Source organism: Plectropomus leopardus, chromosome 18, assembly GCF_026936395.1.
Source record: "Plectropomus leopardus strain MGB_pleo_1.0 chromosome 18, ASM2693639v1, whole genome shotgun sequence".
Taxonomy (NCBI): domain Eukaryota; kingdom Metazoa; phylum Chordata; class Actinopteri; order Perciformes; family Serranidae; genus Plectropomus; species Plectropomus leopardus.
In genome coordinates this window covers 5,399,762-5,423,902 of record NC_142193.1, presented here as the reverse complement: position 1 = coordinate 5,423,902, position 24,141 = coordinate 5,399,762, and the positions used below count along the sequence as shown (strand labels likewise).

The window sequence follows — 24,141 nt, the reverse complement described above, 5'->3', positions numbered from 1 at the left end:
GCCAGTGCAAAGGCAAACACACAATGTCAACACACAAGAAAGAAAAATGTGTATTGATCAAAAATGCTTTTGGTCAAAAACATTGTGGTATTTGATATTCAATATATCCCTAATCCCAATATACATACAATATATCCCTGAAGACTTTTGTTTAGCTGCTAGCATTCACTCTATATGAGGGCCTGAACTCCCTTTGTTTCTTATTAAAAGACTGAATTTCTAGAGTCAGTTGAAGATATGACAATATAATGCGGACTCTCACAAAAAAAGGGTTTTGGAGACCAGTTGTCCCTCAGTATGGACATATATTTATTGCTACTTCTATGTTAGGAGCTCTCTACTCTGCAAGTATGACAAAAAGTTGTTGGGAGCAAAGGTTCAGCACTTTAACCCTTTGAAACCTGAGTAAATTGTCTTGATTTCTTTCAAAAGCATGGGGAGAAGGCAACGAGCTATTAAACAGGGAATGGCCAAAAAATAGCAAGAAAGTAGTATAATGTTATAAGAAAATTAACTGAAAAATTGAAAAAAATAAAAATAAAAAAAAATAAAAATAAAAAGGAGCAAAGAGAAAGACCTCTAAAAGAAAAAAGAAAAGAAAAGAGAGAGAAAATACTTTTAAAAATGTGTTACCTTCTTCAAGATAATTTTAAACATATAATTAGAAGTTTAATATTTTGTGGACTTTTTTCCCCAGAAAGACTTTAATAATGTTTGATAATAATCATCCCCAACTGATTTTCTCCTCACCTTCTATTTCTTTGTTTCCCCATTCATAGGACATTTCTCGTCAAGTTGCTCGTTGCCTTTTTCCTGCGTTTCAAAAAGAAAATCAAACCATTTTCTCAGCGTTCAGAGGTTTAAATACTTATGAAAGGCATCTGAAGGCAGCACAATAAAACTGATGTCACTCCAGATTTTAAAGGGTGAACCAACAGTCGGGCTGATGTTGATCAGCATTATTGTTAACGGAGCTGACTGCAGAAGCCATATCTGGTGGTTCCTGTACAGTATGTACATCAGCTTGACCAGGCTGCTCTGTGTCTGTGTTGAGCAGTAGTTGGGCAGGATCGACATTGTTCTTTTGGGGCACTCTCTAATTTTGAGTGGTTTGTGTTGTTTTCAAAGGGAAAGACCTTTTTTGTGTTTACTGCAGGTTGACCCAGACACAGAGTCAGAAGAAGATGAATATAAAAGGGATTTATTGTGAAAGATTGAAGGTGGGATAAGCGAGGAGGCAGCTGGCCGAGGCAGAGGGTAGAGAGCGATGAGCAATGGCTGAAGAGACCGGAGCGAGGCGGACGGGTGAGGGGGAAGGGTGGATGGTTGGTTGAGAGCAGGCAGGCAGGTTGAATGAGGTCCAGGGTAGCTGACTAAACGATCTGGCCATGAGAAGATGAAGGACCTGAAACAGTAGTGTGAGGAGCTTGATAGAAGGCAGATTTGAGAGATCAGCAGGTAACCAGGAGCCAGGAGAGAGTGTGAAAGAGTGCACGCATGCACACACACACACACACACACACACACACACACACACAAAAAGACATGGCCGTGACTGCAGGGGTCAACAGATATTGTTAACTGATAACATATTTCGATCAGATGTGCATTTACAATCAAAATGAAAGAAAAAAATTAATTAATGAAAATTAGGGGTCGACAGATTATTGGCCTGGCCATTTTTAGGGGCTGATATTTGGCATTTTGCATTTTTGGCATCTTATTATCTGTATCATCGTTTTATTTTAATGATCACCGATAAAATTAATTAATGAAAAAGTATGTATTACACTCAACACCAGGAAAGGAGGTCTGCCATGAAAAGTGTTCTTTACAAAATTAATGTAACAAGGGGGAAGTGATATCCAAATGGTCATATTGTGTGGTATTCCTTCAATCTGTAAACTAAGTAGTGGAGTGTTTCTCCAACCAGAGATGGGTGTTGACAATTAATATTGACCACATGAAAATCAGCAATACCTACAATTCTACAATTCTACAATTTCATTTAGCAGACGCTTTTATCCAAAGCGACGTACAACACAAGCAAGAATTTAGACTTAAGGAAAAAAAACCCTTAGTAAGTGCAAAAAGTGCTTCAGGTGTGATTGGTCACAGGTATTGCCGTCTAGTGGCAGAAGAAGTGCCGCACAGCCTTCCCTCTTATATTCGCTGGATACGAAATATCTTATATTTATATCTTGTATCAGATTGGATCCAGCTTCTTGCTAATATTTTCAGTTTATTTTAATTGGACCACACTGTTTTGTCAGCCTGAGTCCATCTAGCCTGCTCCTTCATCCACTCATTGCCACATTGTTTAGTCAGCTACTCTGGATCCCATTCAACTTGCCTCTCTGCTCTCCACCAGCAGTCCACCAGCCAACTTCTTCAAGTCACAGCATCCCCCTCCATCCACCCATCTATCTATAGTCTTCCACTTATCCAAGGACGGGTCGCGGGGCCAGCAGGCTGAGCCCAGAACTCCACACGTCTCTCTCCTCAGCAATGCTTTTCAGCTCCTCTTTACAAGTGGAAAGCGAAAGCACTCCCCCTCACCCCACTATTATTCAACACCATTCTGTCTTATGCTGATCAGCATTCATTTTACAAAATAATCTACCAGCAATATGCACTCGCAGACAGGAAAACTGCAGCATCATGTTAGTTGACGTCACACTGCAACAATCTCAGAACTTAATCATTTTGATGAGACCGAACAAAACTCCAGCAAGAAAAGCTAAAACTTCAGCCACATCATGCTATGCAACGCAATGCAATATAACACAACACAATCCAGGGCATTAAAACATAATACAAGCAATGCAACGCAACAATACACAGGGCTCAAAATTGCAAATATTATGCAATGCAACACTGAAAATCGCGATTATTTTGATTGATACTGAAATCATGATCATTTAATATGACTACTCACTGGCCTCCAGAACATCATGCAGTTATTGAACATTAACTCTGGTGTTTATTTTTAACACTGGATGTACTTTAACTTGAAATAAAAGTGAACTAAAAAACAATGAAAGCTTTGTTGAGCAGCCATGACTGTAACACATCCTGCACATTACTGTAGTTTGTTCACATTCACATAATAATAAAACCTTGCCCTACTAATATAATTTAACAATACATAACGGCTCTGTATCAGTAACAGCTAAACAAATTTTGAAGTGGGATCAATGATTGTTTCACTAACTCAGAAGAGACTCAGCTGACAAACATTTCTCAAATATATGTTTAGGAGCAGCTGGGAGTGTCACTACTATGAGAAAAGCTGGTCCACCTTAACAGTCCACCTTAAGGGAGCCTGGTCAGATTCCAGTGGGAAGCTAACTTAGCTTGCTAACTTTGGGGCTAACTTCTGTCGCTTTAATCAGCAGCTGGCGAGCAAGTCATGGGAACATTTCTCAGGTCTTTCAGAATTGTAGCTTTTGTTCTCTGACACATCGCACAGCTGCGTTTCACGTCATTCTTCGCTGCAGCCTCACTGTCATCATCACCAAGTTTCAAAACAACCAAAGAGGTAGCGCCCTGGGACTCGCTGTTTTCAACCCGTGCTTAAACTTCTATTTGGAATGTGGAGCACAAGAAAGGGTGCACTTGATTTACAAAATAAAACACAAAATGGGAGCAACATTGTAAAATTCATTATGCTGAACATAATTGTTTCATCTCGATTATCTTGTTTTGAAAATCGAGGGAAGCCAAAATCGTAATCGAAATTAAAATCTGATTAATCGCCCAGCCCTAACACTACGCAGTGCAACACTACGCATGTAAAAAAACAAACAAAAGAAACTTGGGGCTTGGGGCTGCATAACAGCATTCGCACTGTAACTTTAAGGGAAATGTTCTATGGATTGGTGTAAAGGAGAGCAAAAGAAGAAATATGAGCAGTGCAAACTGATTAAGATGGAGGCTGAACAAAAGACAGCAAAAAATGTTGGAAAATATCCCAAAAAATTGCTGAACAGAGCTTGTTTGGAACATCCTCCAATGAAGGAATTGAGTATACCTATGCTAGTTTAGCGAAAATTGTTTTTTTTGGGACACAAGATACTTGACACAAGATGCTGTACAAGAATTTTGAAAAAGTTTTTCAGATGTTTTCTCACCCTTTTGTAGTCTTTCGTTTGGACTCTGTAAAAGTCTGTGTTCACTTCTATTCTGCCAATTTTCAATTTATACTGCGTTGGGGGGGACTATTCCTTTACTACTGCTCTCATTCTGCACCCTGAGCACCGTACTGGGTGTCAGACCGGGCATGCCCCTGCATTGTGAAGCAGCTAAATGTTTAAATAATCTGGCTGGAGGCCTCTCAAGCAGTTGACTTGATCCCTGGCGTTCAATGTGTAGGACTCCTTGTTAGGGAGCTGTCTTTGCACCCTTGGGTGGTTCAAGCCCCGTATACGCCTCCTATATCTTTTCTGTTATATCTTCAGATCTTAACAGTTACTTTACAGCACAGTGGCTGCTTCATTTTTCTGTGAGCGCCATCACTATCTACTTTCTCAAACTCAATAGGATCCCTCACATATCCAGCCTCCACAGACTTTCAATTTACTCCCTCTTTTCATGTGTCATACACACACAAACACACACACACGTATCCTCATTAAACACTCGCTTGTCAGTTACCTGCCACGGGCCACGGAAGCTGTTTTTGGGGATAAATTGTGTCAGACCTGGTGTCAGAAAAAAAATGTAAGCATTGTGTGTGCTTCCATTAACATCGGGAATCGAACAAGTGAGTCAGTGCAGCATAGTCTACCCATAATGATTCCCAACTGCTGCAGAGAGTGAGTGGAAATATTAAAATTGTCAGGTCGACACGACCTGAGATGTAATCCGTCCACAAGCTCTGCTTTGAGCTCAACGGGTCATGGTGATATTTAAATCCCATGTGCACATTCAAACTGACTGTGAATGGATCGACAAGCAAGTAGCATTTGTGTATCAAAGCAAGTAGCGGTGGTGGGCGGGGTATGAGGTCAAAAACGTAATTTCTAAATGAGGGAAAAAGGACTAAATGTGTTTCCAGCCCTTTCTCAGAATTTTAAATACAACATTATGTGATCTGATCAAAAACTTCAGACACTAAATGGACCCTTGTGGTGGCACTGATTCGTTAAACCTTTCTGTCTTTGTCTTTTCAGACTCTATGACGGTGCGGAGAGGAAAGAAGCTCAGCATCTCCATCCAGGAACACATGGCCATCGACGTTTGCCCCGGCCCCATCAGACCCATCCGACAGATCTCCGCCTACTTTCCCCGCCTGTCCCCTACCTCCCCCGGCCCTGTGTCCCCGAACCCTGCCACCTCCCCCCTGGCCCTCAGCCCTGGCTCTGTGGCCTCTGGGATGGGTGGGACTCACCTACTGTCCCCTCTGCTGGCCCATGGCCGGCCCGGCGGTGGCGGATCTTTGTCTCTGACCAGCAGCGTGGACACATCGGTGGAGATCAACAGCTCCGACAGTGACGACTGCAGTGAGCCTCGCTGTTGGCATGTGTCTGTCTGTGTGTTACTGTGCATCTCTACACACCTGTAGAGGCTTTTTGCATGATCCACATGATGTTTCACATGAAAGTTCAGGAAGAGTTCACTTACAGGAAGATATCTTGACATTAGTTAAATTTCCATCCATATGTAGTGTGAAATTTAAACAGAATTTACAGAAAATTGGTAAAAAAAAATGCTAATTTATTAGTTTTCCCGCCAATAATGGAATATTTGGAGTTGTTTTATTGATAAACAGTAGGTGGAATTAATTCTCCTTTCAGATGCCATTATACCATTGCAGAAGAAGCAGACATAAATAAAAAAGCACAAACAAAACCACAAACGATGGGAAAAAAATATAAGGAAAAAATATAATATAATATAATATTATATAAAAATATAATGGAAATATAAAATATGACTCTTCTGTATGTTTTATTTATTAATAAAGGGAGGTTACTGCCTCTCAATTGCTCCATACAGATCTAATATTTTAAGCTCTTCACACATTTTTAAGTTATATTCTTTACATATGTCAAGATTAATTTGCTTAATTTGCTATTCACATAAATTTTTTATTGATATACTAACCAGGGTTTATGCTAGATTTTTTTTTCGACAGTAAGTATGGCCGGCAATATTCCAGAACAACTGCCAGCCACATGTTTTAATTAGCCATATATCTGCCATTTAAACAGCAATAAAACACTTCAAATTATATAAATTAAGAATAAACTTAATACAGAAGCAGTCTGTTGAGCAGAATGACTAATCCCAGGTTCTGTAACACAGGCAAAGGAGGAACAGGACTCTGTGTCCAAAGCGTCACCTCCATACTGGACCCAAAATGTTGTCACGCAGCTGCCAAGTATTATTTTTAAAGTCTCGCCCTTCACAGCAGAAGCTCATTTCTCTGTCAGCAAATGATTCTGCTCTTCTGCTGTTCTCTCTCTTTTTGTGTGTGTGACACAGATGACAAATGTGTGCAATGGGGCACATACTTTATCATTATCATAATCAGATCATTTAGATCATATCTAATATGTCATTTATGTCATTCACAACACTTCATCAGTGTGTTTTCCTGCCAGATTAGCTCGAGGAAAATAGTCCTGACTGCTAAACTATTGCTGCACATCTATGAGACTGAGACTGCCGTGCACATGTTGTGTGCTTGGGAGGGACAGGGACGCTCACTTCAGGAGATACAGTATATATAGATCTGTTAGTAATGCATCTCCAATAATCTAGGCTGCATAATATATGTTTATATTTAAGTTATCTCGTTAACATAGTCTCTGTTGTATGTCACTCAATATGGCTAATGTAAACTCTGACACCAATTTTTCCACTTAAACCAAGCGTAAAAACTTTTTTGAAATCCTTTAAGTTTTGAAATTATTTCTACTTTTAGCATTTCCACTCAGTTGTCTTTTATTGCCCAAATTGTACTTGGGGTCATTTTATGGTGCGTCATCCTCGTGTTTCTTTTCCTAAACGTGACCACAGTGACATTATGACACTGACACTAAACCTAACTGACTTTGCGTTAAGTACGAAACTTTATGCTAAGTAGGTGTCATCATTTGTGGGTTGCTAATTTGGAGATTTTCATATAATCCACTGTGTGTGTGCATTTATATGAGTCATTATATCAGGACTCATTGTAGTTAGTAATGGATGGTAAGGGGTCTGACTGCAGAATTCACACCTCCATGTCCCTGCAACAGCGGCAGTGGAGATTGGGGAGGTGTTGGAGGAGTCTGGCATTGTGCACAATGTGGTTGTGATGACTGTGGACAATGCGCCCATCATGGAATTTCTGCAAAGAAGCTGGACATCCTTAAACTTTGATGCTTTGTCCAAACCCTAAACTTGGCTGCACAAAAACTCTACACAGTTGCCACAGTGACCCAATGGGCAGCAAAACAAAGAGCGGTCATCGTGTGAATGAAGAAATCTGCGATGGCCAAGACAGTGCTGAATGAAAATCAGCACCAATTCAAACTTCCTCAGCACACCATGGTACTGGACATCAAAACCAGGAAGAACTCCCTCTTTGTGATGGTTGAGAGAATCCTTGAGCAGTATCTGGCTCTCCAAGCCATGGATCCACAGATTAGTAAACCCATAGAGAGGGACAAACTTGATAGGATGACAGTTGAGGACTTCACCACAGCAGAGGAGTTCATCAAGGTCATGAAGGTTCTGTACGCCTCTACACTGTGTGTATCTAGTGAGAAAAGCCCCATCCTTCTGATACTTGAGAAACTTAAGGCCATTTCAGAAAGGAGACTCTGCATTTGTATCTGGCATTAAACAGAATGTTTTGACTGAGCTCTCAACAAGGGCAAAAAGACAAGGCCAAAATCCAAGAATTTCTCAAGGAGGTGACTGTGATGGATCCCAGATTCAAAGCCAAAAGTGACAGAGAGAATACCTGGCAGCCGATGCTACAGAAGCACAAGAGGTCCCACTCCGAGACCTCAAGGACAGTGACACAACCCAGGAGGCAAAGTATGATGATGATGATGGCACACTGATCTCAGAGGTAGAAGAAGAAGAGAATCCTACAGTCAACTACAGCTCAGACTGCCTTGGAGGAGCTATTTGCTGAGGAGGAGTGAGAGTGATGGACCATCCAACTGAACAACTTGACCAGAATTCAGCAGATTGTTCATCAAGAAATCCAGCTCTACAGTCGCCTGCATCCCACATGCACCAAATTTCATGGCAATCCATCCAATACTTGCTATTAAGAATAAAGTAACCTGCACTAGAGTGTAGGGGTTGGAAATTAACTTTTTTGTCCACCTGCCACTGTGGCTTGTGGATTCCAAAATCTACCAACTACTCAATAGATTACCATTGAATTTTGGCTGGTGAGTGAAGCAAATGTAGCAGTCACTGGCATATTTTACCAGCATTTGGCTGTTGGCTGGTGCTAATTTCCAACCCTGTAAATGTTATAATTCTGTTTTGAGTTCTTTTGACAAAATGTACATTTGGTTGGTGGCTTGTCAGGTATGTCGTCTTGGTGGATGTTGTTCTGCTCAGACCTACTGTAAGGCTGACGGGATGTAATGATGCTGCAGTGTGATCGATGAAAAGAAAACACTAGAGTCCAATTTATCTGACTGGCCTCAAACAACGGTTAACCAGTTCAGATACAACTAATTAATAATTCATGACTTATGACAAACTAGCATTAATAATACAACACAAGCAAATGACCTTGTGAAACCATGTCTCGAGTGGACCACAGACATTTAAGTTTGATGAGGCAGCAGGCTGCAGATAAAAGCTCTGACTGCAGCTAAAACATGATCTATGCTTGAGAGGTGCCTCAAATGTGTTGGAATTGGCTCTTGGGTTAACAGCATCATCCTGCTGAATGAATGAAGGATGAGTTTTCTGAGAGGTGAAGGAAAGCAGAGAGGAGATTGTTTCTTTGGCTTCAAAGTAAGAATAAATTGTGATGAATGACTCTGCCTGAATGCTGGTCTCTGAGCTGCTGATAGGTTTTCGATCTCTCTGATTCAGATCCTGAAAGTACAGACTAATTAAGGGTTTTATTTCCTTATTAACATGTATTTATTATCAGATTTGTTTTGCAGTCACGGGTTGCTGATTTTTTTTAATAACGAGATTGTGTCAATTTGACAGCCTGTCTGTGTTTGATAGAACATAAAAGACATGGCACAGACGTGTAAAAGACCCCCCACAACTCTACAACTGTGTTGTCTTTTGTCATCTCTGGTGGGGGTAATGTGTCTCTTTATGTGGCAATCCCTTAGTCGTTAGTGCTTTGCATAATTTTGTGTCTCTTTGGGGTTGTTTTTGACTCTATGGTAATTCTGCATCTCTTTGTAGTCATTGTGTGTTTTGTTGGATTGTTTTTGTTTCTTAGTGGTTATCTTGTGCCCCTTTGTTGTCATTTTGCATCCCTTTATGGAGGTTTTGCATCTCTTTGTAGTCATTCTGTCTATATGTCTCTTAGTGTGTATTCTGTGTCCCTTTATGAACATGTTGCATCTCTTTCTAGCAAATCATTGTGTGTCTTGTTGGGTTGTTTTTGTTTCTTAGTAGTGATTTTGCATCCCTTTGTGGACATTTTGCATCTCTTTGTAGTCATTTTGTCTTTTTACTTTTGTTTTTTGTCTTGGCAGTCATTTTATGTTGCTTTGTGGACATTTTGCATCTCTTTGTTGTCATTTTGTCTTTTTACTTTTTTTTGTTGTCTCAGAAGACATTTTGTGTCCATTTGTGGGCATTTTGCATGTCTTTGTAGTCCATCTGTGTCTGCTTTTTTGTTTTTTGTCTCTGCAGTCATTTTGCATGTCTTTGGAAAATTGGCATCTCTTTGTAGTCATTCTTTTTAATGCTGATTTTAGTTTTATTGCTTTGAAGTTATTTTACACCCGTTTGTGAACACATTTGCATTTTTCACTGGCTGATGATTTTGCTGTTTTGCTTTTTATTAACTATAACTATCAATAACATTTTTGATTAGAATGAGTCATTTTTGTACCAATGCTCCCTACAGATCTCCACAGGCTCAGATTTCATCATTGCAGAGCAATATCACAGTGCAGTGATGTCTTTGAGATGGTGAAGTAGTGCATTTGTTTGTGCAGTATGTTTTACAGCAGCCGGTCGTGTCTGCCTCGGGCTGCTGGAAGTCAGTGTAGGTGGGTGGAATTAGAACCATAAGAATTCAGATTTGAAAGAACATGCAAAAGGAAAATGCACTTACAGCTTTTTTTCATTTCTATTTTGTGCTGAGGACTGCAGTGGAGTCAGAGGAGAGCGCAGACAGTGTTTATCCTTGTGTAGCTCTGAAATTTGTATCTGTACTCTCTGACGTTAAGATTAGAACAGCCCAGAAGACAAAAGTGGCATTGTACTTTTCTGCAAACCACAGATATGTTACGTTTGTAGGTTTTATATGTATGATATTGATCTTCATAAAGTTACAAAGCTTAAGACAAAGAATGGCAATGACGAGCAATAGCGTAATCACACTTAAGTCCCATTCAGACTAAATAATGTTAACTAATAGGTGGTGGGCTGAAAGAGTAGTAGAGGAGTAGAAGTATCAACATAAAATTGAAATACTCAAGTAATTAAGAAAGTTACTTGAGTGAATGGATTGCAATTATTTACTTTCCATGTCTGGATAATTAAACCCGATCATGGTTTTAGGTTCAAGTCTTTTTCCTGCTGATGTTCATGAGACTCACTGATGCAGGACTGAAGCTGCTGCTTTTGATTCATGACCACAGGTTCAGAATTAGGATGCAAATGATCTGAAGTGTCCCTCAGACAGCAGCTGTTATCCTGATATCCATTTCATTTCATTCAGCTATGGCAAAGCATTAAAGGGAAGTTGTGTCAGCTTTTCTAGAAATCCTCGCTGGGAAAATACACTGAGAACAGAGAGTTAGTGCAATCATGGAGAGAATATTTAGCCAACGAGCCAAAGACAAACAACCACACCACTCACCCACCCCTGGACTCATCAAAGACCCCCAACCATGCAACAAAACAACAAGTACCCCAGACTGAAAGACATATTTCTCTTCTCTTTGGGATTTTTTTTTTTTGTCTCTGGGGTGGTTTTATGGTGGCTTTGTATTTTTATATGGTCACAATATGCACCTTTATGGTTCTTTTATGTCTCTGTGGTAATTTTGCATTTTTTTGTGAATGTTTTGTGTCTCTCTGTGATTGTTTTACATATTTGTGGTGATTTTGCATCTCTTTGTGGTTGGTATCTGTCTCTTCGTAGTCATTTTATGTCAGTTTATGTCTCTTTATAGTTTTTCTTATGTCTGTGGTGATTTCGTGCTTCTTCGTGGTCTTTTTGTGTCTCTTTGTAGTCATTCTCTGTCTTTCTTTTGGTCATTCTGTATTGCTTTGCGATTGATTTATGTCCCTGATGATTTTGCATTTCTTTGTGTTTGTTTTTTGTCTGTTTGTGTTCGTTTTTGTTTCACTGTAGTCATAATGTGTCTTGTTGTGGTCTTTTTTGTCACTTTGTAGTCTTTTGTTGTCTCTTTATAATAATTCTGTGTCTTCCAGTGGCCATTTTGTGTCTTTTTGTAGCCATTCTGTGTGTCTTTGTGGTTGTTTAATGTCTCTGTGCTGATTTTGTGTTTGTGTGTGAGTTTGTTCTTGTTTCATTGCGGACTTTTTTGTGTGTTTATGGCCCTTCATTGTCTCTTTGTACTCATTCTGTGTCTATTTGTGGTGATTTTGTGTCTCTGTGGTTGTTTTGCATGCATTTACTGTAGTAATGTTACTCTCTGTAGATTTTTTTGTAGTTTTGCCTTTATGTGGTTATTTTTTGTCTCTTTGTAATTTGTGTCTCAGTGGTCATTTTGTGTCTCTTTGTGTTTTTTTGCTCTTTGTTATAATTTTGCATACCTTTTTGGTAATTTTCCATCATGTTGTGCATCTCATTTGCATGTCTTTGCAGTCAGGGTTTTATCTCTTTGTAGTGGTCTTTTTGTGTTTGTGTCGTTGTAGTTGTTTTGTGATCGTTTTGCATCATTATAGCTGCCTTATTTGTCTTTTAGTCACTTGAATGACTCTTTCACAAGAAATGATAGCAGTCACTTGAGGTATTTCTGTTTGAGATCGCAGAAGCTGAACTGGATGTGGGCAAGACTCCAGCTTGATAAACACACCGCAGTTTGCAGAAGCTTATAGTTTAGCGTATGAATGCAATATGTTGTGTAAGCAGTGGTTTGCTGGTATTTATGAGAGCTGAAGCCTAAAATAAATGTTTCCTCTAATCCCTGTGAATCACATTCTCCATGTATCATCTTATATAACCGCCCTGGGAGAGCACTTGGTTGTGAATGTTTGTGTGTGTGTTGTATGAACATGCACCTTTCTCTATGTATGCATGTTTGTAAGAAGCCCTGACAAATGTGTCTTCCGCTCCATCAAATAGGATTTTTCATGTTGACATGTGATGTGTTGTGTTCAGGTTCATGTGACAGCTGCTGCTCCACTAAATTGGATTTCTTCTGAACGCATGTTGAGATATTTCTTTGTTCTCTTGCATGCTTTCAATTTATTCTGACTGTTTTTTCTTGTGACGCTTCTGATGCGATGCTTGTAAATCATGTTTTTTTAATGAGTTATGATTATTGCCTTTCTCCTGTGTTATTTTCTTCAGCTGCTCTGGGAACGCTGGAGTTTGAGCTAAGATACGAGCAGAGCTCCAGTGAGCTGCACTGTACTGTGCTCCGGGCCAAGGTAAGAACACTCTCCAAATCATGAGCATTAGCGTGCTGCTCTAACAGCCTCAACTCATCTGCTTTCTGGCTTTCCACCAGATTTTGAGACCTGGCTGCAGAGATTTGTGACCATCCGGACACTGGAGCTTTTAGGCCTCAGTGTGCTTAAAATGAAGTGCTGTTTGGATCCTCTATTTCAACGTAATAGAATCAGAGCCAGCTTTATAAAATATCATGGGGTGCTGTTGCATAAAGAATTCTGAAATAACCCAAACCAGGAAAAACAAAGCAAAAGTACACCAAAGTATGTAGACTGGGGTATCCACATACATTTTGCCACATAATGTTCATTACAAGAGGTATGTTTCTCTAAAAAGTTTTTAGGAAGTATTACAACCCTGAAAAGTATTTTGAAAATTGTGCTACAGGACTGTGGCATTCACTTCTGCTCATGAGGTAGAAAACCTACATCTACCAGAATGCACTGCCCCACATGGGACCATTAATGCTCCCACTGAGGGATGATGTAATGCGGGGTGCCTTTCCAAAAACAACATGCAGCTGGCAACAAACATTGCTGTAGTTTGACAGTTATTAAGCATTTTGGAGTAATGTATATTATATTACTGGATTGTACTTATGAATACATTAACTTTGGTGCTTTGTAGTCTCGGAGTGGCTGGATGTTGCTAATTTTTACAGTAATGTGACAGTTATTGGCCCTTGACTCCAGGCGACCTGCTTTTGTCATGCTGAGTTTTAGTTGATTTGATATGGACAGTAAGGGTCAACAGATTATCGGCCTAGCCGCTTATTGGGGCCAATATTTGGCATTGTGCCTATTATCTGTGTCAGCATTTTATTTTAATGATCGCCGATAGAATTATTAAGTGCAAAGACTGAATTTTTACTTTGGAAAACTTTAGGGAGCTATTTTTATTTATTAAATTTAGGGCTGCACATAACGATTATTTCTTTATCGATTAATCTATTGATTATTTTTTCGATTAATTGATTAATCTATCGATAATCTATTTTTTTCATTGATCTAACTACTTTTTTTATTACTCAATTATTTTAACAGCATTATTCCCCAACAAAAAATAGCCCAGTCTTAACTGGTTATTTGTGTTTTACAGTCTGATATAAAGTCTCTCCAAAATAAAATAAATGCAAGAGCTTGTTCCATTCAGGTTAAATGGATGTAGTGCAATCTACATTTAGCAATCCTACAGCAAAATAAATAAAACAATGTAAAATTCAAGTCGAATAACAAAACCGTTATTCTTTGTTACAGTAACAAACCTCAAATCTAGCAGTCCAACAAACATCTTACAGTAAAATTAGTGCAATTTGAAAAACACTATAACGTTTCTCTCACAGAAATAATTATATTTAGTCCATTCTTTCTGCATCAAAATAATCCCAGCCTTAACTGGGCCATAAGGCATACCACTGCCTCCTGATATGAGTGCTGAATTTTTTATTATAATTATAACCACATATTCCACTCATTTATGAAGTTTCTGCACAGCTGACAACCCCATCCTGTAAATGTTTCAAAATAAAATGCATTGTATCAGCAACTGATGGCATTCTGTCCACAGTCAGATAGCTTTTGTTTTGAAAGGGAAGCAAGGAAGTTGAGGTAAAACAAACATCTCTGTATTTCCTCATCTCTGTGACAGAGAGACTTAAAACTGCAGTATAAAGTGGTATAGAGTCAATATAATCATTAAGTTTGTCAGCAGTCTATTCCTGCTGACAAACACAAACATCACACGCAAAAAAACAGCGAGCCATCGTTTCTTTTGATGTGCTGCAGCTGACACACTCAGGCGGGCAGTGCGAATACTCTAACTTGATATATGAGCACTGAGGCAATAAACACGCTCGGCGCTGCTCACACTCTCATGACGCACGCTGTGTGAAGCGGTACGATGCGTGAACGCACGTTACGTGAATCAACGTATTCATGTATCTGAATACGTCGACGCGTCGCCCCAGCCCTAATTCATTTTAATTTTCACTTGACTTTATAAAAAAAATAAAAGGTTGCTGCATCATATACTTTCTGTATATGATGTTTAATGTTTCAATTTTGATTAAACATTTGCTAAAGGCATTTAAACATTTTTTTTGTGTTGGAGTTTGTTATATTCCAAATTCTAAATATTGATAGAAACATTTTCATTTCTATTTTAAATGCATATCGGTTCCAAATATTGGTTATCAGTTTCAATGGCCAATATTCAACCAATATCAGTCGACCTCTAATGTACATCGCAGTTGCATTAGAACATGAACCACAAGAACCAGATGCACTAGTAGCCATGGTTTTCTCCAGAGTGTGTTGGAAAAAAAATAATACATATAACCTGAAGAGCTGGTCTTTAATCACAACCCCAACCTGAGATCAATCCACTTTTATTTGAACCTGCTAGCTTTAAAACAAGCCTCTCTGCCATGACAAGACAGCAGCACCAGCAGAGATCATAATTCAGAGCCAGCTGTCACGCCAGGGCCCGATTTAAGTGTAAGAAATAATAACTGAGCACTGTAAAGAGACAACACGCTGCACCGCCGTTAATCTACAGACTTGTTGGAGTTGAGGGACAATTCACCAGACACCTATCTACCTGTCACACAGCCCTGTGTGTGTGTGTGTGTATATGTACAGAGATCTGCTCAGCCGTGATCTCAGATGACTGTGATCAGTCATCTCAAACTCGACACCTGCTCTGAAGTGCTGCTCTTTCTTATCTCACCTGCCGACAATAAACACCTGCTGTGGGACTCATTGAGACGGACCGCGCGACAGACTCAGCAGTTCACAGACCAGACACACAGACTGTTAGCCGACAGCAGCGCAGGACTGCCTCCTATATCTGCCACAAATTTACTATGGTATGATTTATAGCTGTATGACTGTTGTGCTCCATCCTCGGCCACATTCACATTAGAGACAGGACTTTTTGTTTCAGTGAAATTTACCAAGTATTAGTCTGTACAGCAGACTGAAATGTCACAGGTCTTTAGCTTAATGAGCCTTAAGTTGCACTGAAATACTTTAGTTTTTTAGTTTTTATTGACATTTGACTCCGCAGCCTCAATAATTCTCCACTTGTAGGGGAATAAAAGAAAAAAAAATTCCCCACTGATTCAGGACGAGAGCAGCTTTATTAGTATAAGAGGTGTGAATCTCCAGGTGATAACAGTCCACTTTGAGTGATGCTCTAATTATATAAAACACTATATTTCGCTATATTTACACTTTTGATATAGCTGAAATACACCTGAGACACAGAGACTTCAACTGATCACAAAGATTGTTTCCCATGTTGTGTTGTAATGTAATGTTGAGAGATACATGTATTTACAACGCTGTAAGTGCAAGATAAATATAATAATAATAACAATAATAATGATAATTCTGGAAAGTTCTGCTTCATTATTTAAAGGTGATTTTTGCAACAAGTCCTTTGGTTTGTTGTTAAAATTACCCAAATGAGCGTATTCTAGCCTCCTGGCTGCTTCCCATTGAAACATGAAGGAAAGTGTTTGTGTGCTACCTTTTCCTGGAGCAGGAGAAGTTAACCAGATGTTCATTTTCCAAACTAAACCTGTTAGTCATCGCCATAAGTGCAGATTAATGATTTTACCTATGGGTGCTCAAAACAGTACCAACTACTCATGCCAAAGATAAACCTTCTGCAATGACCATAGCCTACGAGAGTTGTTGCTATATGGATTTGGAAAAAAATGCCGTCAAATGCACGCCTTGCAGAACCATGAGAATTTTACAGCATCTCTCTCTCTCTCACACACACACACACACACACACACACACACACACACACACACACACACACACACAGAAAACATATTGTAGATCAAAATTTACTTACAATACCATGAAACACATGACAAGTAATAATCAATGCCACCTAAATTATTCAGTATCAAGGCTCACGTCAGCATAAATCATAGGCTAAGTGCACAATGTGACACAGTCCAACACTACCATCGCTGCTTTACCCTTAAAGAATGCAACATGACAGTACAGGCCACTATAGCGGCCCACCTATTAACAAGCCAAACAAGTCAGAACATCTGACATAAGTACAGCATACAAGAACACTTGTAAAATACAGTCAGTTGACCATTTAAAAGTCAGTGTGTAAGATTGATGCAAAACGCAAATGTCGTTTGGTTTGTCCGCTGTAGAAACATGGTGGTGAACATTATAATCTCCGTAAACAAGGACCTGCTCACTTTAAATGGCTCACTCTGAAATGACAAAAACACAAGAATTCTTATTTTCTTTATTTTCAGGTTATTTTACACTAGAAGAAAACATACTTAAAATATCCCCTTAAATCCTGCACACTGGACCTTTATGATATAGGCCCACACAGCTACCATACGTAAAAAATTAAATGTGCTTTTCTTTCAATATTGATGTTAGCCAAGCTTGTGTTTCGTGATACTACACTCTAAAGACGGTTCAATAGGGAAGTGTAATCACAAAGCATTTTGGGGCGGCACCATACCAGAAGGATGAGTATGGAAGAATGCCCAATGAGGTGTCCACTATCAGGAATTAATGTCCAAGGCCATTAATTCCTGTTTGATTAATGTCCAAGGCCATCAATTCCTGTTTGTGTTTTTAGCCCTGCAGCCCCAGAAGAGAAGGTATAACAAAATAACTTGAAGCAAAGAACATCAAACTTCTAAACTTGGTTGAGACAAGAGGAGAGATTTATGCTTCGTGAGAAGTTTTATCAAACAATATTTTTTGTTTTAACAAGAAAAAAGACTTCAGTGCTAAAGATTAATTAGCTGGCTTGATGAATGTCTGATTAACTTCAGGCTGTTCTTTGATAGAACAGCTGCTTCTTAGTGAGAAGTAACTGAGACAGATCTCTCAAGGACACTCTATCATGCACTGACAGTGACTGCTGGCGTTACAGGTAAATCTTTTCTCAAAGATGTTCTGTGTGGCTGGATTTCTGTTCTCACCCAGATATACTTCTTAAATTTCCCGCATGACTTGTATTTTGTCTTTGAAAATGCTGAGTGGTACAAGCTTAAACGCTCTAAGGACCCAGAAGGAAAGCTCTGCCAAGCTACAACAAGCAGTAATTTGACTTTTTCCCATTCATACTGTCAAGATGATTGTGCATTTACAGATTTAAAAAAATAATAATTAATAAGTGGTTACCATCAGTATCACTGTAACCGAGAACATTATTCTTTTAGTATGAGGATCTTTTAAAACCTCACTTAAAAGCAAATTTAAATAAATGATGTGAAAGTTCATCCATAAACTATGACAAAACCCACAGATATTTTAGTCACAAACTCATACTGTGCGACCTAAAAGTCTTCAAACACACTGAAAACAGATTTAAAATCTCAAGTGGAGATCTAAAGGCTTCAAAGGTGCCTATATGTCAGACTGAATTCACAGGAGATGTGTATAAAATGATAAAAAAAAAAGCTTGTTATCCCCTTTTCCCACCAAAATTACAGCATGTATGCAGGTTTTTTAAACAAGGGAATACCAGTTAAAATTGCAGATAGACTACTTTCCCATTGTTAGTAGACCAGAGCTGTGCGCACTGCTCAGCAGTAGACAAGTATGCATCTGCTTTCTTTAAATATATATATATATATATATATATATATATATATATATATATATATATATATATATATATATATATATATATATATATATATATATTCATTGTGCGCCACATTTGATGTTAGAGATGCGCCAGAAAAAAAGGTTAGCAAACAGTTGAAAGCAGCATGGAGGCCAGTGAAAATGTTACAGTGGTTGCTTCTTTTTTAGATCTTGTACATAGTCGGTCTCTGTAAAACTCAGTGCCGGCTTACTTTGAACAATGTTTTAACACCTCTCAGACTAAGACTGACAGTATTTTATGAGCAACTCATTTCACTGCACTGGCAAAAGGACTAAACTTAGCACATCCATGCCTTATTTCCATCACTGCTGTTAGAAGCACAGTTGATAAATACCTGTGAGGACTGCAGGGTCATGGTTTCTCACACATTCTTAATTTTGGCAGCCTGCCACAATTAAAACACCTGCCAGCACATATTAATTTTCTACTTTTGGAGCTGGACCGTTTCTTAGGAGAGCTGTCAGAATACATGTAGTGTTATTAATTGTACTTCTGTTCATTGCACTGAGAGTGTAGAGTGTACTCTGCGCACAGCGGGAGCACAACACCAAGCGCAGCAAAAGTGAAACTTAAACGTTCGTTGCACTGTCTCTAAAAGTTTGCTTTTACTCGCAATGCAGCAGCCACTCCTCTCATCCATCACTCTCATCAGCTCTGACCATTTTAACAAATCAGTTATTCATCCTGTGGCTCAACTACTACTGAAAAAAAACTCATAAAGAGTTCTGCCTATGCTCGTTTCACGGACCCCCAAAAGTGTCCAAATGAGAGAGGATATAAAATGATACATACAAACACACAAAACCTAACGTTATGTCACTGAGCGCCAACTGGGAGAAATTATACTTAAGATTCAAGTGTGTACAAACACTACTGGTGGTCAAGAAAAAAACGAAAAACATGCAGGTAAAAACTATGACTTCAGGCACATTATGACTTCTTTGGGACTCAAAACTCCCAAGTTTAGGACATAGGCCTTGACTCAAGACTTTACTATCTTCACTTTGGACTTGAGTACAAAGACTTGAGAGTTACTAGTGACTAGCTGTATGTTTATAGATGGAGGTCTGGAGTCTATGATGGTGATTACTAAAAGACCAAGAGGTACAAGTTCATGACAAAAAAGCTGCATTGGTGTCTTTTAAAGCTGCACATTATTACTGCACATTGACACAAACATAATCAGACTCAGATGCTTCTTTGTGTCATGTCTCAGTTTATGACGTATCGAGTACAACAGCATCACAACGAGGAAGCACATTACAGAAGTGAGCTTTAGATTGCTTCATTATCTCAGAGGACGCACCTGCTGTCACTGAGCTTTGCCTCCTTTTGCCTCCACCAGTGATTTCTTTATATGAGGAACTACTTAAATGTTAATGATGTCCCCCCTGTTATCGACTCAGAGGCAGAAAGAAGCAGTTTCGGAGCTGAACAGATGGATTTAGAGAGTGCTGCCTGTTGTGAAGGCAGTTTTCTGTGAGGATGAAGGAATGATTTTCAACAAACAAAGGAACGTCTGGTGGCTGCTGCTGTAACTGAACATGTGGACAGGTTTGTGGTCATTATAAACAGCAGATTTAAAGGTTAAGCATTGGACAGGAGAGCTTAATGTTTGTCACAGTGAAGAATGAGAGTCATTTTGTAAACAAAAAATAGAAAAAAGATGTTACCTCTGAATGTTTTACTGGGAGCACTGAGGTTTGTGTTCAGAACAGCTGTTGGAAAAGTGGTTTCTATAAGTCCAACATTTGAGACTGTAGATTTGTAATTGTCATGGGATGACTAATTCTGATCTGTTTAACAAAGTAAAACAAAAAACCATTGCCTGTCCACTGTGCATCCGCATTTCAGTTGGGGAGCCATTAAAAGGACATTTGGTTCTTTGTTGTTTCAGGCTAAATATTCTCTAAATTAATTGATATGTATTGATATTTTTGACAAAGTGAACCAACTGTGTAACTACAACTTCTACATCCATCATGTGATGTCATTGGACCCAAAAGACTTTTTCCCATATACGTACAATCAGAGAAAGACATCTTAAAATCAGCGAAAACATTCCGAGCATTACAGACCTCAAGAAATGATTTGTTTTACTATTGGGATTTCATACGTTTGGTTCAATAACATTTCCAAAGTCCGTGGTCGCAAAATGTGAGAAATGAGCTCTATGGATAGAAAAACACACCTGCTCACACTACTACCATTACCATTCATTAAGTTAAACTATTACCGCAGCGCTGCTAATAGTGATGATTTACTCTCTGTAAGCTGGAAAGAAACTATCAGCTCTTCAGTGCATATATTAATAGTATTAGCAAGTCACAGTGGTGCTCCATGGTCACAAAATGCGACTAAATAGTCGCAGCCTGGAGCTCTGCAAAAGCCCTGCTTTCTGTGTGTGTGTCTGTAAAAGGCAGATAGCTGTAGAAGAGAGGAAAAATAAAAACATCTAAGCGAGGCTCATGCTGTTGGCCAAGAAAAACAGCAAGACAATTACTCAATGTTTACGAAAAAGTAATTTTATGCGACGTACGTGGAACAAGCCGCAACATACCAAATATTTGATTTATTTCCCACCCCTATTAAGAAGTAAAACTTTTTGTCTTCATGAGCCACTGAGCAACTTCAATAGGAATTATTGGGGTCCTTCCTTCAAAACTATATCCAGTTCTCTTGAGACATCCATGTGTTAACTTGCTAAGCATGCTAAAAAACAGCCACAGTACTGACAGAGCTAATGGTGTTGACCAGAGGGAAACCTGAAGGTAGGTGCTATGCCACAATGACAGCAATATTATAATATCCCAATATCAGAGTTAACTGCCACTTAAGCACAGTGCAAGGCGACGGCAATGAGCAAGTCAGTGGGATACACACGCGCACCAACATGCACACAAGTCCAAAGCGGCGTACAACCACAAATGACAGAGAAACTCAGATTACAACACACAGTCTCTGCTCAAGACACCATTACTCCATTATATCTTTACATTGCAAATAGTGGTTCTTTGCTATATTAATACTGTGAATGTTGCACAGAGAACCTTTAAAGAAATACACTGTGCACCAAATGATCACTTGTCAACAAACTACTCAGTTACATTGAACTTTGAACTTAAAGTAATTTGTGGACTTACCTTGATTCATGAACTTACTTTACTTTATTTACTTAATTTTTATTTATTTTTTTACTTCACTTCAGTTGTTGATGAATGATAACTTTGTTCACTTATACAATTCATATTCCTATTATTACCACCCCACTGGTCATCAGTAACTTGAATGCACTGCTGTCCATCAGAACACCTTCTTACAGCTGTCAATCAGCTGTCATCTGTGATTTATCTTCCTCTGTGCAGAGGATTGTGGCTCACAACAGCCACAAAAGCATGCTGACTGGCACACTACAAAGTCTGGCCAGATTTTGTAGAACATCCTGGTATTTTTGGCATACTGCATCTGACATACTATGTATTGCACATACTAAATCCTTGTCTGGCTATTTACTGTAGTAATGTAGCATGGGTATTGGAATGCACAGTCAGTGAATACAGGAAGTTCAGTCCTACCATGATCCAGGTGTGTGAGTCAGTGTCCTTATTCTTGAAGTGTCGGAAGCAGATGCCCATACAGCACGATTTCTTCTACAGGTGGCTCACCATCTTGTTTCTCCAGCTTCTGGTGTGTAAACCTATGGTGCAAACACCAATGATCCTCACAGTTAAAACCTGGCCAGTTATATATAACACAGCAATGCAAATAAAATTGACAAATGTTTTTGTCTTTCATATTTTGTCACAAAGTAAAGAACTTGAGGATAATTTGCAACTAATGCTGCATTCATGTGATGTCGTGTTCATGTGCTTTGAGGTCATAAAGTGGAAACATGGAAGCTACAGAGAAGATGGGTTGCATTTTAATGTTAAGAGCATTTAAACAAAAGATTTATAGCTGTTCCCAGTTAAATGTATATTTTCTATATAATTTCATTATTCATAAATTTTATATATTATATTTTTAGATTTAATCTAGGTTACTGTACATGGAGAGCAGTCCACACTAATACCATATTACACTTTTCATGTGATCAAAAATGTATTTTAAATACATAAATCAATAATGAAGTTTCTTATCATAGGCCAGGAGTTGGCAACCTTTACTATCCAAAGAGCCAACCCCCCCCCCACAAAAAAAAAAACCGATCTGAAGCCGCAAAAAATACTTGATGCTTAAAATGAAGATAACACAACACATTTAGTCAAAATTAGCCTATCAATATTATTAATGGGTCTATATGAGCATTCGTTAATGAGTTTTACCACTATCTATTTTTTGTTGTTACATTAACTTTGCAGCATTGGTGGTTAAAATTAGCAGATCTATCCATGCACTGTAAACTCCATTTCACTCTGAGACTTTTCCTCCTCTGGATTTGGAATCCATAGCTAGTCAAGTTTTTTGATTCAGGACTGTCCACCACTTTCGAAATTTATTAGAAAAGGCACCAAGGTCACAGAAATATGATGCATATTTTAGTTAATGAAATGCAAATACATTTTAATATTCTGTGTACAGGCTACATTTTTTTTTGCAACTGAAAAATGCAAGAGCAATTTTAGGCCTATAACAATGATAAAACTGAATGAAAATCTTAAACAAAATGATCACAATTCATTTTCATATAATGAACAGCAACACAGGAGCCACAGGAGAGGGGCTAAAGAGCCGCATGTGGCTCCAGAGCCACAGGTTGCCACCCCTGCCATAGGCCAAACACTGACTTTTGGTCTCCATGTTTATGCATTTATGACGTCAAGTCTGCAACTCCTGTAAAATAATGTTGTTATCAATGTTAGTATATGTTAGTATACTCGCCTGGCATGCTTTATATTTAAGGTTTTCTTGCTTGCTACAGCTAATAGAAGCATATATTAAAATGTGGAACTACTAAAAGTAAAAGATAACTACCAGAAATAAAGTAACGAAAAACATTAGACCACATTTCCACCATTTCTGCTGCTATGAAACGTCACGCCAACGTCACATCTCTGCAACTCCAACAGCATCTAAATGTCCCAGTTTGCAACTCATTATTCCGACTTTGCAGGACCATTCATGTGCTCATAACTCGTAAATATGGTAATTACTATATTTAGGAGGAGCATGTGACCATTAATAGGAGTTAACAGTTAACATGGTAAATTTAATCTGTCATCAGCCTAAAATGACAGTGGCGTTTACCTCATTTTACTAACAAGGCTAAACTTGACCACACCTGCTGCACCTAGTTTCTTTAATTACTTTTCCTAAAGTAAAACCAAAAATACATCAAAATAAACATATTCACGCCGTTTTAGCTCACCTTTGGGCAATCCTAGCTTTACATTCAGCTTGGAAAACAAAGAAATAGCATGCTAACTGACAGAGAAAATAGTCTTTTACTCACCAAATCCCCGTTCAAAATGGAAACAAAAACCATACTCCAGCAACATAGATGGAAGGTGAACACAAAATTATCCAGAAGTAGGAAAAGGTGAAAATGTACATTCCTGGTATTTCCCTCTTCCCCTCATTCGTCTGTTTGCAACTTCTCTGTAGTTCCTCTCTGGCCAGCAAGCGGCGCTATGTCTGCTGTGATTGGCTGTTATCGGAGC

At 38.8% G+C, this 24,141-nt stretch overlaps 1 protein-coding gene and 1 long non-coding RNA gene across 3 annotated transcripts in view; one reads left to right on the top strand and one right to left on the bottom strand.

Moving 5' to 3' along the window:
• Positions 1-24,141, top strand: part of doc2a (double C2-like domains, alpha) — a 79,118-nt gene that overhangs the window by 14,181 nt on the left and 40,796 nt on the right. Inside the window, exons 2-3 of the mRNA XM_042504543.2 lie at positions 5,175-5,504; positions 12,707-12,786. Of these exons, the coding sequence (XP_042360477.1) occupies positions 5,180-5,504; positions 12,707-12,786 (405 nt within the window). The 5' untranslated portion in view covers positions 5,175-5,179. The remainder of the gene's footprint in view (positions 1-5,174; positions 5,505-12,706; positions 12,787-24,141) is intronic.
• On the bottom strand, positions 1,205-24,113 carry LOC148186423 (uncharacterized). 2 transcript variants are annotated; one of them, XR_015774841.1, is made up of 3 exons: positions 23,934-24,113; positions 22,057-22,178; positions 1,205-1,426 (listed from the first exon to the last, which is right to left on the bottom strand). It is a non-coding gene; the product is annotated as an uncharacterized LOC148186423 (long non-coding RNA). The 2 variants fall into 2 exon arrangements; XR_015774840.1 differs by having other exon boundaries at positions 1,205-1,405.